The 16,066-nt window shown below is 37.6% G+C and overlaps 1 protein-coding gene across 5 annotated transcripts in view; it reads right to left on the bottom strand.

The window, feature by feature from the left end:
• Positions 1-16,066, bottom strand: part of KIAA1328 (KIAA1328 ortholog) — a 169,288-nt gene that overhangs the window by 88,887 nt on the left and 64,335 nt on the right. For all 5 annotated transcript variants that reach the window (XM_062600282.1, XM_062600281.1, XM_062600284.1 and 2 more), the window contains one exon: positions 12,767-12,894. In XM_062600282.1, the coding sequence (XP_062456266.1) occupies positions 12,767-12,894 (128 nt within the window). The remainder of the gene's footprint in view (positions 1-12,766; positions 12,895-16,066) is intronic.

Genomic DNA, 16,066 nt, shown 5'->3' with positions numbered 1-16,066 from the left:
ACTTGTAGTTTGCATGCACAGAACTTGCAAAGCTTTACACCTTTCGAAAGGTCACAGAGTGAGTCAGTTGAAGATTTGGGACAAGTACCTACTTGTATTCATGCCCAACTTCTCTAATGGAGCATCCCCCTTTACTGCGGTAAAGTTTTACACATAAATCAATAACTGAGGTCACTGAAAACATCTTACATGAAGACTGCAGTGAAGTCGCCTGCTAGGAAAGCGCCAACAAAAAGGAAGGTGATTGATGAATTTGCAGCGGGCCTTACATAAGGATAGAGCATTCAAGGAGGAGGTAAAAGGAGAGGACATTTGCTCGAGAAGCCGTGTAACAAGACTGTGGTGACAAATCATTACTCCCAGAACACTGCTCAAGGAAATGTAATGCTGCCGTTTTCCAAATGCTTGGTTATAAAACCTTTCACACACACAATATTTAAAACCGTGAATTACCTTCGAGAACATATCCAAACATCTAACAGCATCAAGTCATGGTAATGGTTATCTGTTTATAGGTCAGGAGGGCAGTAAATTATTGCAATGGAAAGTAGTAAAGCCTGCATTGTATCTAGCTGTGCTGTTTAACAGGTGATAGTGAAAAGCAGGTGATGCATGGAAACTTCAAGTTTTTATAGCTCCTGCCTCAATCTGTATTCACTTATATAAAGATGTCACATTTTTAAACATTTAAAAGTCAAATTGTCTGGAGAATAGATTCATATAAAATTTATTTTCAGAAACCGATATTTAGCCTACTGCTATCAGAGTTGATTGCTCTTATGTATAAGCTTTATTCAAGTTTCTACAGGTTTGAAAATACAAAGGCTGACATTTCAGATCCCATACTCAAGTATGTCATTAACCAGAAATTGAAATGGGAACATTTCCACTTTCTCAGAAATACTCAGTTTGTTAGGGTGATAACTACACTAACTGCTTTTGAGTTTTTGTGAAGCTACTAAATATGACTCTAGTTCAAGATAGACAGGAAGGAGGAGTCACAACAGCAAAAGAGAAACCCTGAATTGGTGCCTTACCCAGCACAATACGCCCTGAGAATTCAATAGTTTCAAAGTGCTGCCAAAATAGCTATTTGTAAGTGGCTAATGGCAAAAATGTTTTATTTTGTTTATGTCAAAGACATGTTTGTCAGGCACTGGACAGCCAGACAAATCAGGGTCTAATTACTTCAGTCAATTCCCTCAGTATGATCCTTTCAGTCTACATTGAGTTATTAGAGCCTTTGAAATACAATGCTACCAAGACAGCAATAAGGGAAATAAGATGTCTGAATTCTATTAACAATGGCATTTTCAGGAAGCAATGTAAATAGAAACTCAAATTTATACAAGAAATATATTTCAGTAAGTAATATTCAATATAATCATCCTGCATTTATCTTTAAAGCAGCTTTCATCTCCAAATGATAAAATATGTTTCAACAAATTCATAGGATAACTTCTGGGGAACAGTGACCGTCTTTTTTTTGTGGGGGGGAGGTAGGGGTGTCCTGCATAGTGCTTGGGACAAGAAAATCTTGGTCTCCAAACAGACTACTACAGTTGTACAAATAACAGTACGTGAATAATAATTTATTCCTCCCTTGACATTTAACCAGCTCAGAGAGAATGTGTGACAGCTAGGCAGTTGTAAGATAAAAAGAACCGGAAAATGCCACATTCAACTAAAATGACAGGAAATATTTAGGTAGGCAGAATGTAATAAATTTGGCAGACTTATGAGAGTTTAATTGCCTTTTTGTGAAAAGGGATAAATACATGTAAAAATTGTAGCTGGGAGGACCACCTTTCTGTTAGGGATGTCTAAATCTGATTTATTTGGATATGACCATCACAAAGGAAATCTTCTCATCCTACAGGACAGTTGCACTGGTGGCAGCAGCTCTCAGCTCTGTGCCAGGTGTCCTGCAGGCACCAAGACAACACCCATCTCCAGTACCAGAGGAGCTCTAACACTGTCCCAGCAACTTCCTAGCCATATGCTGGCCCGTGTTTGCTGGCACACAACACGCAACGGCATCTGTCACCCAAACAGTTGGGCCTCATCTGCTCTGAGAAGACAGTAGGATCTATTATTTCCCTCCCCCTACCACTTTGAAATACCTTGTCTACTACCAGGGCTACATACCAGAGTCTGGAAAACCCCATTTCAGCTCTCATTCAACTGGATTTCAAGTCTATGCAGCCACCAGACAGAAAGATTCCTTCACTAACACAGAGGGGGGAAAAAAGCTTGGTCATTTCACCACCACCTTTACTAGGCAAGGAGACACTTTTTTTCTTTTTTAAATTAGGTTTCCATTTTACAGCATTTCTCACACTTGAATAATGTGAGAAATTAAAAATACCACTTTTCCATAACAACCTTAAACTCTTAATTGCTACTTTTTTCTCATTTATAATAAAGTAATATTAGTCTCTTATTTCCATATCACTAAGTAAACTATGAAGAGAAATGCAAAGTCAAAATAGTCATAGTGTTTTAAAGCCTCGAAGAAGGAAAGAACTATGCTGTAACACTCATAGTCAAGAGGAACAAACTTTCTAAGTTAGTGTTTACTGAGTTACCCAGGCTGTACTAATGAAATGCTAAAATAATAAAATTAATAATAATAATAATAATAATATAATAATAAGTATTTCAAAACCTGTAGTTAAGAAAATCTGAACTCCTTTACGTTTATCTTTACAGTTATGAACAAACATACTGTCACAATGTCAGTACTTTGGTTAAACCATTAGAATACAATTAGTGCTTAAAAACAGCTGGTAAGAATGCATAGGTGCGTGTCTGCTGGCAGCAGACGTCTGTAAGTAAAACATGGAAAAGACAACACTGAAGTGCAGACTTCATTTCAGAGTATGCGATCCCTTTCATGTCTCATGAATAAACATGCCTGTGAAGTGAATCATGTAATATGCGCACCTGCCCTGCGTCATATAGCATTGGTGGCTTGTCCTCAGATTGAGTTCCTTTCTGCCTAACCTAGCACAGGCAAAAAAAAAGCTCTCTTTATAGTAATTAACTTATGCATGAAGAAGTCCCAGTCCAACTGAGCTCTCCTTACACTATCTTAAACTCAAAACTAGACCAACAATAGATCTTTGCATTTACATAGTATTTTACATTCACTGAGCTTACATGCTCTAACAAACAGTGGGCATCATCTCCATTTTAAAGAGCAGGAAACAAAGGCAAAAAATAATTAAATAACTTGATGTCAAGACAGTAGCAGAACAGATTTAGATCCCAATTTATCTGCTTCCCAGCCTTCATCTACCTCATAGACCACAGCAGCAGTCCCAGCAGCACACTTGTATGCAAAATTCTCATGGTCAGCACAAGTAATGAAAAATATTAATCAAAACCTCTCATGTCTCTTTAATGACATTCCCATGAATAAAATAAAAAACAAATGCCTAAATATTTAAAGACCTTTCTGCACATGTGCTGAACTCTCATTTCCTCAACTAAAAAGGATTTCCTTCAGACAGACCACTGGCTTTGATTTTACCTGAAGCTTCAGAGTTCACACAAAGGGCTGAAGATAATCAATGGATATCAACCTTTTGCAACATTATCTAGAAAGTTTAATACAGTAAAACAAACCAAAAAAGCCCACATACATACACAAATTGGCACTAATTTCCCTGTATTAAGATTTAGAAAAAGTAGAAAATAATACATTTTCACAGCCAGAAACTGTACTGCATTCAGAATTTGCTTACATGCGTATCAGTTCAAATGTGAATGCTGCACTCGTGCTGGCATGTCAACCACAGGTTTATATTCACCAGGTGCTATATATCGATTTGAAAAAAAACAGAAGTTACCAGTTAGTCTGTCTATACCTTCACATTGCGGTTGCACGTACTCCCAGGTAAACAGAAAGGAAGATTTTTGCTTTAGAAGCGCCAGTAAGATGCACAAGCAAGTCCTTCCCATCTACATAGCATGCATGCTGATACCTGACCAATACTGTGCTTTCCAGACCATCTCTTCTCCTTAACCTCAAAATCCCTAGGGACTCCAAAGAACAGTATACTTTATTTGCAGCTTTTGCATTAAATGTGCTACTGTTTTGCTTCCTACAACCTCATATCTAAATAGATTAAAAGAAACTGCAGTAACAGTGGTGTGTTGTGCAAATTAGGGTTTATGGGATGAATGTACTGATCTCAAGAATAGAAATGGTCTCCACAATTGTCACTTGAAATCCAGCAGGGTGAGCTCAATTTTTCGCAGGTTGCTCCACCTTTGCAGTCTCCCAAACTCATTTAATGAGCCAATCTGTATCAAAATTTTCATTTTTTTTGTATAAATGAATAAAAGTAGTTTATCACTGTAAATTAAAAATGAAAGCTTGCTTAATGCTACCAGTACTAAGCAGCCTCAGCCTAGATACACGTAGCTTAAAATCATACATTAATTTCCTGATTCAAGTGATGTTCCCAATATGACTGTGAGCAAAAGCTCTTGCTGAGGTTTAAGAGCAACACTAACCTGCAAGAAGCCCTAGGTCCTTGAGACAAGCTAAAGTACCAAGGTCTTTACCTCTTTGTGAAAAGTCTTACATCTGAAGTTCTAGGGCAGCGACATTCATCAGATGCATTGTAAACTGGCAGTCTTCAGCTAAATTAGTGTCGCTGACCAACTTCGGTATAAGATGTCCAGAAACCAAGAGAAATTTTTGAGATTAAACACTGGAAAACACTGAAGACAACACTGAAATTTTGCTTGGTCTCCTCCAGCTAACACAATTGCTACTGCCTATGGAGAGGAAATCAGATAGGGGAAGACATAACCATGGAACCAAACCGATCTATTACAGATTGACTAGAAACAACTGTTTATTTCAAGGCAGAGATCAATCTTCAGGTAATCCAGACCTCAAAGATAGGTCTGATGACTTCACTTAGTTTCTCGTACTTTCAATCTTACAGAATAGCTCAGCCAGGCTGAAAACGCAGGTATCTGTTGTTACTTTTGCCTACACGAGTCTCAGATTATCCGCCTTCTTGTACAGACAAGGGAAACTCGCACATCCCTGTTTATGATGATGGAACCAAAAGTAATGTGAATCCTCATTGATACATGACGGGCCTGAATGTCTACATGGCCCGATTCTGCCTACATGTCCCAAACTCTCAAATCATAAGAGTGAATTTCCAAAATGAAGAGATACGCACATAATACTATAAATCTGAAAGTGGGAAGGGAATATGCAGGTGGGTGCTACCTTTGAGACATTTTATGGCATCTGCCATGAATAGACAGCAACCAGAAATTGTTACAAACGGTTATTCAATGCTTTCATTGGATCAAAGATTGTTAAACAGCCTGCCCAAAGCCAAAATCGCATGCATCATGTATGTAATGTTGCAGTAAACACTATAGATGCACACAGCCACACAGTTTGTGCTGATGCCACCTCACCAGATATATTCTACTTAAATAGTAAGGAAATGAATCAAGCTCTTAAGAACTTTAACAACACCTGGAATTAGCCCTATGGGGGATAAAATCCCAGACAGTCCAGCAGAGTCCTTACAAATGTAAGTGGCAAGCTGTGCATCAGAAAAGTCTAAGTTTGAACTTTTTGAAGCTCAGAATGAAAAACTCAACTAAATCTTAGGGTATTCAGAACTAACTCACAGATATTTCTGCAGGCAATCATCCTGGTACAGACAGATAACGAATTCCCACATTCTTAGCTGAAGAAAATTACAGACCTGATTTTCATGAAAAAAAAAATCTTTCTGCCATACAAAGACCAACCAATAGTGCCATGTAGAGATAATCACCTGGCCTTTATGAAATAAAGACATTTCTAATTAAGTAACCTGATCAACATAAAAACACATGTGCTTTGCAGGCAAAAGATGGTAACCAATTTATCTTTCAATATAATAATCACTAATGTCAAAACCACTATCTGGAATCTAAACTTTTGAATAAAGTTACTCAGATCATAAAGTCCTACATGACACTACAGCATCCATTCCTTTCAATAACAAGAAATAGCTACTTTAATTATTTCCACTTTTAATTAAGAGTCTAATTTTTGGACTACTGCTACCACTCCAGAATTATTTTTACCTCTCACTGAAAAAGGTTTTCAGAGGATGATCTCCTAAAAAAGAATAGGAAAGAGAGAGAACATTGAATAGAATCACAGCATAATTCCAATTGGAAAGGAACCAAGTGGTCCAAACACTCACCCAAAGCAAGGCCATCTTCAAAGCTGTATTACATTACTCAAAGCGTTGCTCAGTTGAGCTTTTAATGTCTCCAAGGTGCTGTTTTTGAGATGGGAATTCAGGAACAATCTTGATTACATCATGCAAGACCTGCCATGCTTACAGAAGTTTAAGAAATCGCTTACCAGCAGCTAGTGAATCAAGCTGGTTGGAAGTACATGGGAAATCGATTTTCAGGAGTCTCAGATAACTTTAAAAAAAAAAAAAAAGCCAAAAATAGCAGAACCAAAGGGCATATGCATAGCCCGAATGGCCTACTGAAAATTCCAGCACACTGTTAGGAAGCCAGGATGTCAGGATGTTTATTTTGCAGCAATAAAGAAAGCAAATAGCTAACTCCAGAAAGCAAAGCACAGAAGAGAAGTTTGCTTCCTTAAGGCCTATAGCATATCATGAAATCTTGACTGCATGAAGTGCAGTACTGTGAAGCCTTACATCTGCCGAAGAAGCCTTACTTGCACTTCAAGCAGAGATTGTGTACTGCTAAAGGATTGATATTAGGGAGTGCTGGTGATTATAGTCAGAAAGCTCTCTTCCAAGAACTGCTATACAGGTTATGCTGAACAAAATGCATTATCTGATTTAAGAATTTGTAAAGTGGTGCTCAAGGACACATAGTCGTCTACTAGGAAAGTCACAAACTCTCATCAAAATACAGATCTGATATTATTACTCTTGTCAAATGCTATTCCAAAGTCTGAGGCCAGGAATATGTTCTGCCGGAAAAGACAGCATTGTATTCTTTCCAGATTTATTCTACAACAGAAAAATCCATAGCATATATGGATGTCCACCTATGGAAGTTTCTCACATGAGGGACAGTTTTTAAAGTCAAACAGATGAAACAAGAATTTAAAAGAAAAGAAAGAAAGAAAGAAAAAGGAAACCCTAAAGAGACTAGAGACAAAGTTGATTAAAGCCAATAGAACAATAGCAAAGAGACAGTGAACTGGCATAGATTTCAGTTAAGTAGTGAACTGCTCAGACCTCACTTAAGCAGTAAACAGAGCGAAGTGCTTGTCATCACTAATACAGCATCATTCACAACATCCAAGTAGACAGGGCTTTTAGGCTAGCCCAACTGTCCAACTGCAGCAAGTATTTCCAGGGGATTGAATGCAGATGGACTTACATTATGAATGTCAGCAATACACAGATATTTTAATACTTATGTTTCCTTTCAGTTTAAATATTTGTATCTATCTGTATTGCTGCTTGGTGGCAACTTTTTTTCATTAAGAAAACACAGGTAAATCAACTACTACAGTTAATCTAGAGATGAAAAGAAAAAGCACAATTTTTTCTTCCTTCTACCAAACTAATCTACTCCGCACCACTCTAGAGTTTGAAATTTCATTGCTAGCCATTTTGAACACACAAAAAAAGGTTCCGAAAAACTTACATTCTCAGCAGAAGACAAAAAAATGAGGACAAAAAAAAATATCAGTTCCCTTTTACAGATAAGAGGCACAGAAAGAGATCAGTGGATTTGCTGAAAGTAGCAGAGGTAAGGCAAGGCTATTCCCGATATTTACTCATGCTAAACCTTCGTCTCTGTCTGGCCTCCTAAAATTATTCCAATACCTTTGGGTCCACAGTCAAATTAGTTCTTTATTTATTATGCCAATTCTCAAGTATCTTTCAGACGGGCTCATCCATTGTTCCAGTACAGCTGGGTAAACAGACAAAGTAAATTCAGTTATGCAAGTTTACCTTATAGCATTCAAAACCCTTTGCGTATGTGGGATTTTTCTTTCTTTAAATAAGCTAAGAATGACTTTAAAGGTGACTTGTGTAGGAAAAAAAAAAAAAGAAAAGAAAAAAGAAAAGTAGTAGTTTAGGAAGAAAGTAGAAAGGAAGGGCTTCTGCTGACTGACTTTTTGCAATATCGTTTTCAAAGGAAAAATTCAAATAACCAACATTTGAAGCTTTGGTATGTAATTGCCCTTATTAAAGCAAAAAATGACAATGATACGGACAAGAATTTTAGTCACTGACATGAAAAGAAACAATTTCATTTTTTATTCCATTGCGAAATGGCACCATAATTGTCAACAACGCTTAAGATGAACCAGCAGCTTAAAAGAAATACTAGTATGAAAAAAAATAGTTTACAAAATTCAGCCTCCCCCAAAAAGTTAACCTTCTTAAGATTTTACAATCTTCCCAGAACAGACTATGTCTTACAGTATGCTTGCACAGCACTTAGTACACAAAAATACCTCTTTCCTGATGAGGGCCTCTTGCACTACTGAGTGAACACTGAACAAGAGACAGACAGCGTAATACACAAAAAAAAGAAAAAAAAAAAAAAAAAAAAAAAAAAGAAAGGAGGCAGAAAAACACTCCACTGAAAATAAGAAATTCTTGATATTCCTTTGTCTCGAATTCTACCCACATGTATTCCATTTCTACACACCAAAACCTTAACAGACATACAGAACAATCAGTGCAAGCCAAGGGAATTAACAGATGTGCTGATAATCTTCTACAAATAAGAAATAAAAGCTGCCAGCTGTACTTGTAAATTCAGAGATTAGCATAAATAGGTAAGGCTGAGACTACAGGTTCTGCTCTTTTAGAAGTAGCTCAAGAACGCCAGTCTGTAAAAACTCGGCCTCCTGTCCAAAGCTTGGGATTCAAGTCCCACCCTTAGCTGCAGAACATCTACATGCTTTCATCAGCCAGAGACTTGCCAAAGTAAACTGGATTCTTGCCAGTATTTGAGATGACAGTGAAGCAGGGACTGTATAACTAGGTCAGACCTGATTACCTAAAACAAGGGCAATTTTCTTTACACCTCTGTGCAAAGCTTCTGAAAATGGCAAAGATTGAACGTTTGGCTGCCACAGAAAGAACATCCAAAAATCATATTTGATAGGAGAGATTTAACTACATTTTAATATGGATGGTATTTTCCATTAATATCAGGGCAGAAGCCTATTGTTCAGTAGAGCTCTTCACTTCCTTTACACAAGAGCTATCTTTCTGAATCTGTCTGAGTCAACTTTAGTGACCACTTTAATATTCACTTCACAATTAATGCTTCTTTTTATGGGATGGTTGAAGGTAAACCAATTTCAGGTCAGCTTCTAGATATTGAATTTATTATAAAAAGTTATGTACTTAAAACTCCTATAATGAAACCAGAGGCATCCTGAGATATTAACCTAGAGTTAATGCTGAGAAGGCCAGTTTGAATAATTCAATTCATGTCACCTTAAGTATCTTTTCAAATGGAATTAACTTTACCTCACAAAAAAAGGAAATTCCATGTTCCAGTTACTGATTATTGACTCCACAAGAGTTCTGTCTTAAATCATCTCACCACCATTTTCCCAGCAATTTTATTTCACTATTACCAGAATATTTCTTTAAATTTTGAGGGCTGAATTTTGTTATAAAGGAGCAATATTAGGTAAGAGGAAAATGTGATTTCAGAATTAGTTCCCTATCTGTGATGCTTAAACAGACAAAAATAAAGTTAACGCCAAAGTAGCTGCATTAGTTCAATATGGTTATAACCAGCCACACATGCACAGCTACTACCATCATTTTACTCCCATATACCTCCATCTCTTTTTCAACAGGGCAGTAAAAGTCTGGTAACACTGCAGCTCTCTTGACCTGTTACTTGCCTCATTCTAACACTAAAACCCAGCACTTACACACCAAAAGAAAATGCTTTCAAATACCTATCCAAGCCCAGGCAAAAGTGGCAGTTTCATGGTCAGCATTACTCTACAGCAAGAGAGAGGGAGCGAGACAGGTGAAGAGTGAGCGATGCTAAGGTACAGGTGCAGCCTTGGAAATGAATCAAAACAAACAAGTGGAACAAAAGGAGAAAATCAACAGAAACAAGAAAGAACAGTTCATAACAAGCAGAACAAAAAGATACTTGAGTACAGAGCATAAACTGTGCAGTCCCACATACATTTGCAAGACACAGGAAAATTAGAACGGCATCTTACACTGAACCACAGATGTCCCAGTAACATCAACAGTCACTTGAAATAGGAAAAGCTGATTACCTCTCCTAGACAGCTCAAAGAAGTGAAAACTAGGTAGCAAGCCTGTATCTGCCAAACTATAGATATAAAGCCAAACATATCCAGAATTTCCTTAGCCTTGTCAAAACAAACGATAGGGAAAAAGATTCTCAATTTTCAGGGATTCAAACAAAACTCAGGAAGACTTCCTTCAGTCTCTCTTTAGAGCAGTTTCACTAAGGCAGCTTTTTTCAAACTCCAGCTTCAGAAGTGGAAGGAAGAAGAAAGCAAAAGCTTCAGCAGCTCAGGGAAAGCGAGGCTGAGCAGCACTCCGAGCAGGAGGAAAGGTTTTTGGTCTCCTCCCTCCCAGTCCTTACCTCCCAAGATCTTCTGCAGCTGTGCTCCCAGTGAGATTCCCCAATGAGGAGCCACATCAGGATGCACAACCTTAGACATTGCTCAGATAGAACAAAAAAGGACCAACCACAACACTAAGAATTCACAGTTCAAGTATTGAGACAAGATAGAAACAAAAAAAAATGTGTAAAAATAACACTGTAGTCCAACAACAAGCAGCCCAGTGTCCTGCTTTGTTTTTTTTTTTTTTTTTGATAGCTATCAAATGTAAGATGACATTAGGGAAAGAATTGAAGCAATCAGGCAGTCCTGCAAATTCTTCCTGTTTCTGCACCATAAAGAGAAGGAGAAGCACAGTGTAAAGAACTTGTTTAAAAGGGTTTATAAACCCTTTTAATTTATAAATTAAAATTTATAAAGCCAAATACACACAAAATATAAGCAGCTCTGTGTCCATTAGGATTGCATAGAAAGGAAAAACTGAAGAGGAAAGGTAGTTCTTCCAGAGGAAGTCAGAAATATCGCTGTATGTTATGAAAAAGACCAGTTGAAATGTGCTTTGACAGTTTTTATCTATGCTTACAGAAGTTTGCACAGATGGAGAGCTAAGGTGACTTCAGAACCACTGGGCTGAAGCTGTAGACTAGGTAATCAAACAAAATGTCAAGACACGCCTGGACATAACATCTGAATTTGCATCTGCAGACAAAATTTCCCGCAAGCATAGAGGGAAGAAGTAACAGAATCAAGACTGGATACCTTTATACCAGTAGCTAACCTAGAACAAAATACAGGTAGACTAAAGACAAGAAGTTTCAAGCCTGGCTCAACCCAAGAGAAGTAATGGCATCATCCCAAATGCAGCTACCATGGTGCTGCTGGTTTAACTGGATTCCTCAGGACTGGTTTCCATCACGATCCCCCAGTCAGTTGGGGATCACAGGCGAGAAACCTGGTACCATCCATTCTCAAAGAAAAAGGTTCTTATTCTTCGAGATTAACACCATCACAAAATGGATGTCTGAGAAATGTACAAAAGAACAAAAGTAAGATGTGTACAGGTGCTATACACTTGATAAATAGTTCCATATCCAAAATACCTTAGCAGGGATAAAAAACATGGCAAGAAAAAAAATTCTAAAGGGGAAGTTAGAGGTACTTCTACTTGTTTCCTGAGCAGAATTAAAAATGCACCCCTCTTTTCACAGACTAAGTAGGCTCTGTCTATGCAATTTAGTCAGCAGGGAACCACTGAGAGAAAAAAAAAGAGAAAAAAAATCAGGCCATCTTCTGGAAACTGTGCTGATGACTTCACTTCTAGCTGTATTATAAGCCTTTAAGATTCTTCTAGAAAAACACTGAGAGCTCAACAAATATATCTTATAAAGACTGTGCCTTTTATATAAAATAGATTCTAAATGGAGACCTGTACATGGAAGCCACCGAAAGAGAACAGTAGGTAAGAATAACATTAGGTAGGGTACTTGCATGAATTGCCTTATTTTTCAGGGTATAATTAGCTATCAACAGGGATGTAAATGAAGTGCCTAGCTCTCAAAAGAAATCTCAGGCAACCGTGGTTTTAAGCCTTTGAGTACATACAACTGAGAGCCATTTTACCACTTAATTTAACACATTGTATCCCTAGTCTACATTTTTTAGTTTTTAACTGCATATACAATTTTGGGTCTTATATGAACAGCTCAAATCAGATCGACCGCCTTATAAACTTCATAAAGTTCATATTGACAGAACGCATTACCTGTAAACTCATTTTCAATCATCAAAAGCCACAACGACAATTTTAAAGGCTTTATCTAAGTGATAGCAATTACTCTGTCTTCAAAGAAAATAGAAGAACTTTTTTTTTTTTTTTTTTTTTAAGTAAGGAAATGGGTTCCTACAGTTCCTACTGCACTGCATAGTCAATTAATTTCATCTATTTTATTGATCCCAAACTTGCCTCTAATTGGCTCTTGCTTCCTTGCAATCCACGTATTAAGGGAAGGAGTCATGGGAAACCAATCACAAAGAGTTTACAATCTCGTATAACGTGATGCACTTCAGTTATAGCTCGAGAAAAAATGAAAAGATGTTTCAAAGATATCATTAAAACAGAGAGGAGAGAAAAGAGCTTACCTTCCGCTCCTTCTCCTTGGCAGCACTGAGTTCAGAGAGGGAGAGTGATAGTTTTTCCTGCTGCTCAGCTAGGTACTTCTGATAAAGGCTCAAAAGTTCCTGGCATTCTCTGTACTGTTGCTGCAGAGGTGAGACATCAGAAGTTAAGGGGAAAGTACTCTGTAGTGAATAGTTACAGTCAAATATATACCAACTTACTCTATGTAAATTTGATTTGCATCCCTAACAGCTCAATTTAAAAACAGATACTGTGTGTTTGAGTACTGCCTAATGATGATAAATCTGCCTGGAGATGAATGTTCAAATACAACCTTCTTTCTACTCACAAAGTAGAAAAAGAAGAATTGCACCAAATTCTTTTATCATTGGAAAACGGACGGCTGCAGGAGGCAGGTGATGACATTTTTTCAGTTAGTACAATTACAACCCTCTGATTTGTATTCAACAAAGACAGACGCTACCAATGTTTATTTATAAATAAATAAATAGCCAGCCAAGTAAGTACATTTTCAAGCACAAACCTTTTTTTTTTTTTTTTTTTTTTTTTTTTTTTTTTTTTTTTGGATTCACAAGCCCATATACCCAAATCCAGTCCCTTAGCTTGAGTACCAGCAGCTCAAAAACCACAGCCACAGATGCAGCGCTACGGGCCTTTTAGAGACCAGAAATCATTTTTGGACAGTAATCCGGAGAAGCAGCAATTGTGTTTGCGAGGATATTAGCAAGCAACAGTGTCCTGTCTTGCTGGCAGCATTGAAATTCCAACAGGAGATAAATCTGCTCTTCACCTGTCATTGTGTAACTCCCTCCCTTGCTCATGTAGCATGGTAAACCATTTACACTCCCCCTTCATCCCCCCCTCACTTTTAATTATGCATGCAGATGGGATAAGGGCTCGCTGTCCAAAGAGATTACTCTGAATAAATACTTTAATAACAAGTCACCACAATTAAGGTAGGGAACAAAAACTTCTTCAATCTATAAAATGGTGTTGAGTTACAGATTTCCTTAACATTTTTATGATCTAATCATTGCTTCTGGGCAAATTCATGTTGCAATCATTTTTGCCAATCACGGCTGCATAAATAACTCACTGCTTTGTTATTCCCTGTTATGACCCTGGCTTTTTTTTTTTCTTGCTTTTTTTTCTTTTTCTTTCTTTCTTTTTCCTTTGGGGAGGAGGTGATTTGCTGAGTTTGGGGGGGCTTTTTTTTTTTACTTTACTTAAATAAAAAGCTAAACAGAGGGTGGGCAAAACATTTTAGGAAGAAAGGAATAGGAGGTTATTAAACCCCAGTGCTAAATTAATCAGGAGAGCTCCTGGAATACCTTTGCTCAGCACCTGGAAAAATGGGAGGATACAAACAATGGTCTAAACAAGCTAATTGCTTTCCAGAGTCAGACTGCCAGAAGCCTGAGCTGTTTTACATTTCACTTCATTTTGTCAGAGAGCACCAAAAGGCTGAAGTGATTTGTGGTGGTCTCAGGAGTCTCTGCCAGCTATGATGTACATAAAAGGAATTTTTTATTCCAGCTGTAACCATAGGCAGTAATGTTTATAGTAGGTGAACATATTAGCCTGGATGCAGGGCATGAATTTTACTCTAGAAAAAGCCAGTTCATTTATACAGCCTAAGAGTTAAATGTCGGTATTTGAAGACAAATTATAGGGAAATTCATTTAAAACCCTGTTATATGGCAGAATATAAAAACAGACAGTCCTATCTTTATCAATTTTTACAGCCCTCTTAATTCACTTCACTTTCAGCAACCCCTTTCCCACAAAACAGATTTTGCCCTCCTCTCCCTCCAGCTAGCGCACTTGCTGGCGCGCAGAATGAGTACACTCCGTGGCCCTGGGGTACAGAAGCGATGGCCATGCACCTATCCTCATTCCTGCCAGTGTTAACATCAGCCCTGCTTGAAAGCTAGGTGAGATTGCCCCACTCCCAGCTTAACGTGCAAGTGTACAATAAAAGAGATGCCCAAATTGCATTTTACAGACTGCAGAGCACTTGCTGTGTACATGCTGCTGCCACCTCTTACTCTCAGCTGCCAAGTTTAGTGCCAATACAGCTTACAACACGATATGGGATAGTAGCATTAGGAAAGCACTGACTGTCCAAAGGATAGTTATGCGATCACAAGTGGGAAAGGCGATAGTTAGCACGAGCATGAATGGCAGCTGAGATGTCCCTGAAATTCTTTGCTAAGATACAGTCATCACTACAACTGTAGTTAAAACTTCTTATATTAGAAGATTCAAAACCTTGTTCATTCACACAATCAAAATGGTTCACTATACATTAGGCACCATGTTGGCACAGCCACCGGTCTAAGAATAAGCAAAGCAAGACTTTTGAGTAAGTAAAAACAATGCTTCAAATTGGAACCTGTTTTTTTTTTTTTCTTTCTTTCTTTTTTTTTTTTTTAAGGAACATGTAGCATAGTTCTAATTATGCTAATTCTTCGTAATGTGCTTGGTACATTTAGTCCAGCGTTCTTTCAGAAATAAGCTTTAATATTAGATCTTATTTTTCTGTTCTATTGAATCTTTGCTAAAAGCAACAAGATCATCTCTTTTTCTATGCACAAGCGAGACAGGTAAGATACAACACTGCCACAGAAATATTTAGGTCCTTCAGATATAAAAGGGGCACACATGTACTACAGGAATAGAATCTCTAGACAAATATACAGCAAATAAGTATTTTCATAATCTGCTTTTAAGAAAAACAAGAAATTTTACAAGGGTGAAAAGAAATCTATAGGACAAGTCTTATAGATTCACACTCCACAGAAAGCAAGATGTACCTATGCGCTCAAATCAGATATTTCTTTATGCATACAGAAGCACAAACATTGGATTTACAAGATATTAGTTATCTGAGAGAAGTGGTGCTTTGCATTTCACAAAATTGTAGTTTTATGTCCAAGAATTACACATTTGAATGTATTCTAGTAATGTGTTTTATGCAGAGATTGAAAATGAAGCATCAAGGTTGTGGGGTGGAGGAGAAACAGAAAAAATCAAAATCAGAAAAGCCAAGGTTAAGATTTCAACAGGCACATTTACATGCCATACTGTAAGCACTATATATTTTATAGAATAAATTAGTTAACTTAATCACTGAATGTAAGTCACAGAATTAAGAGTTCATTTATGGCTCTTAAGAGATAATAACCTCACTGGAGATGGAGTTGCCTCTGAGAGGAGGGACTGCTAGTGTGCCGTGGTGGCAGGCTTTGAGACTCGGAACTGATTTTCAGAGAGAAAAACATTCGGCAGGAAACAAAGAG

The sequence above is a fragment of the Rhea pennata genome, chromosome Z (assembly GCF_028389875.1).
Source record: "Rhea pennata isolate bPtePen1 chromosome Z, bPtePen1.pri, whole genome shotgun sequence".
Classification (NCBI taxonomy): Eukaryota; Metazoa; Chordata; class Aves; order Rheiformes; family Rheidae; genus Rhea; species Rhea pennata.
Note: the sequence above shows the minus strand (reverse complement) of the source record. Positions and strands in the feature narration are given on the sequence as shown.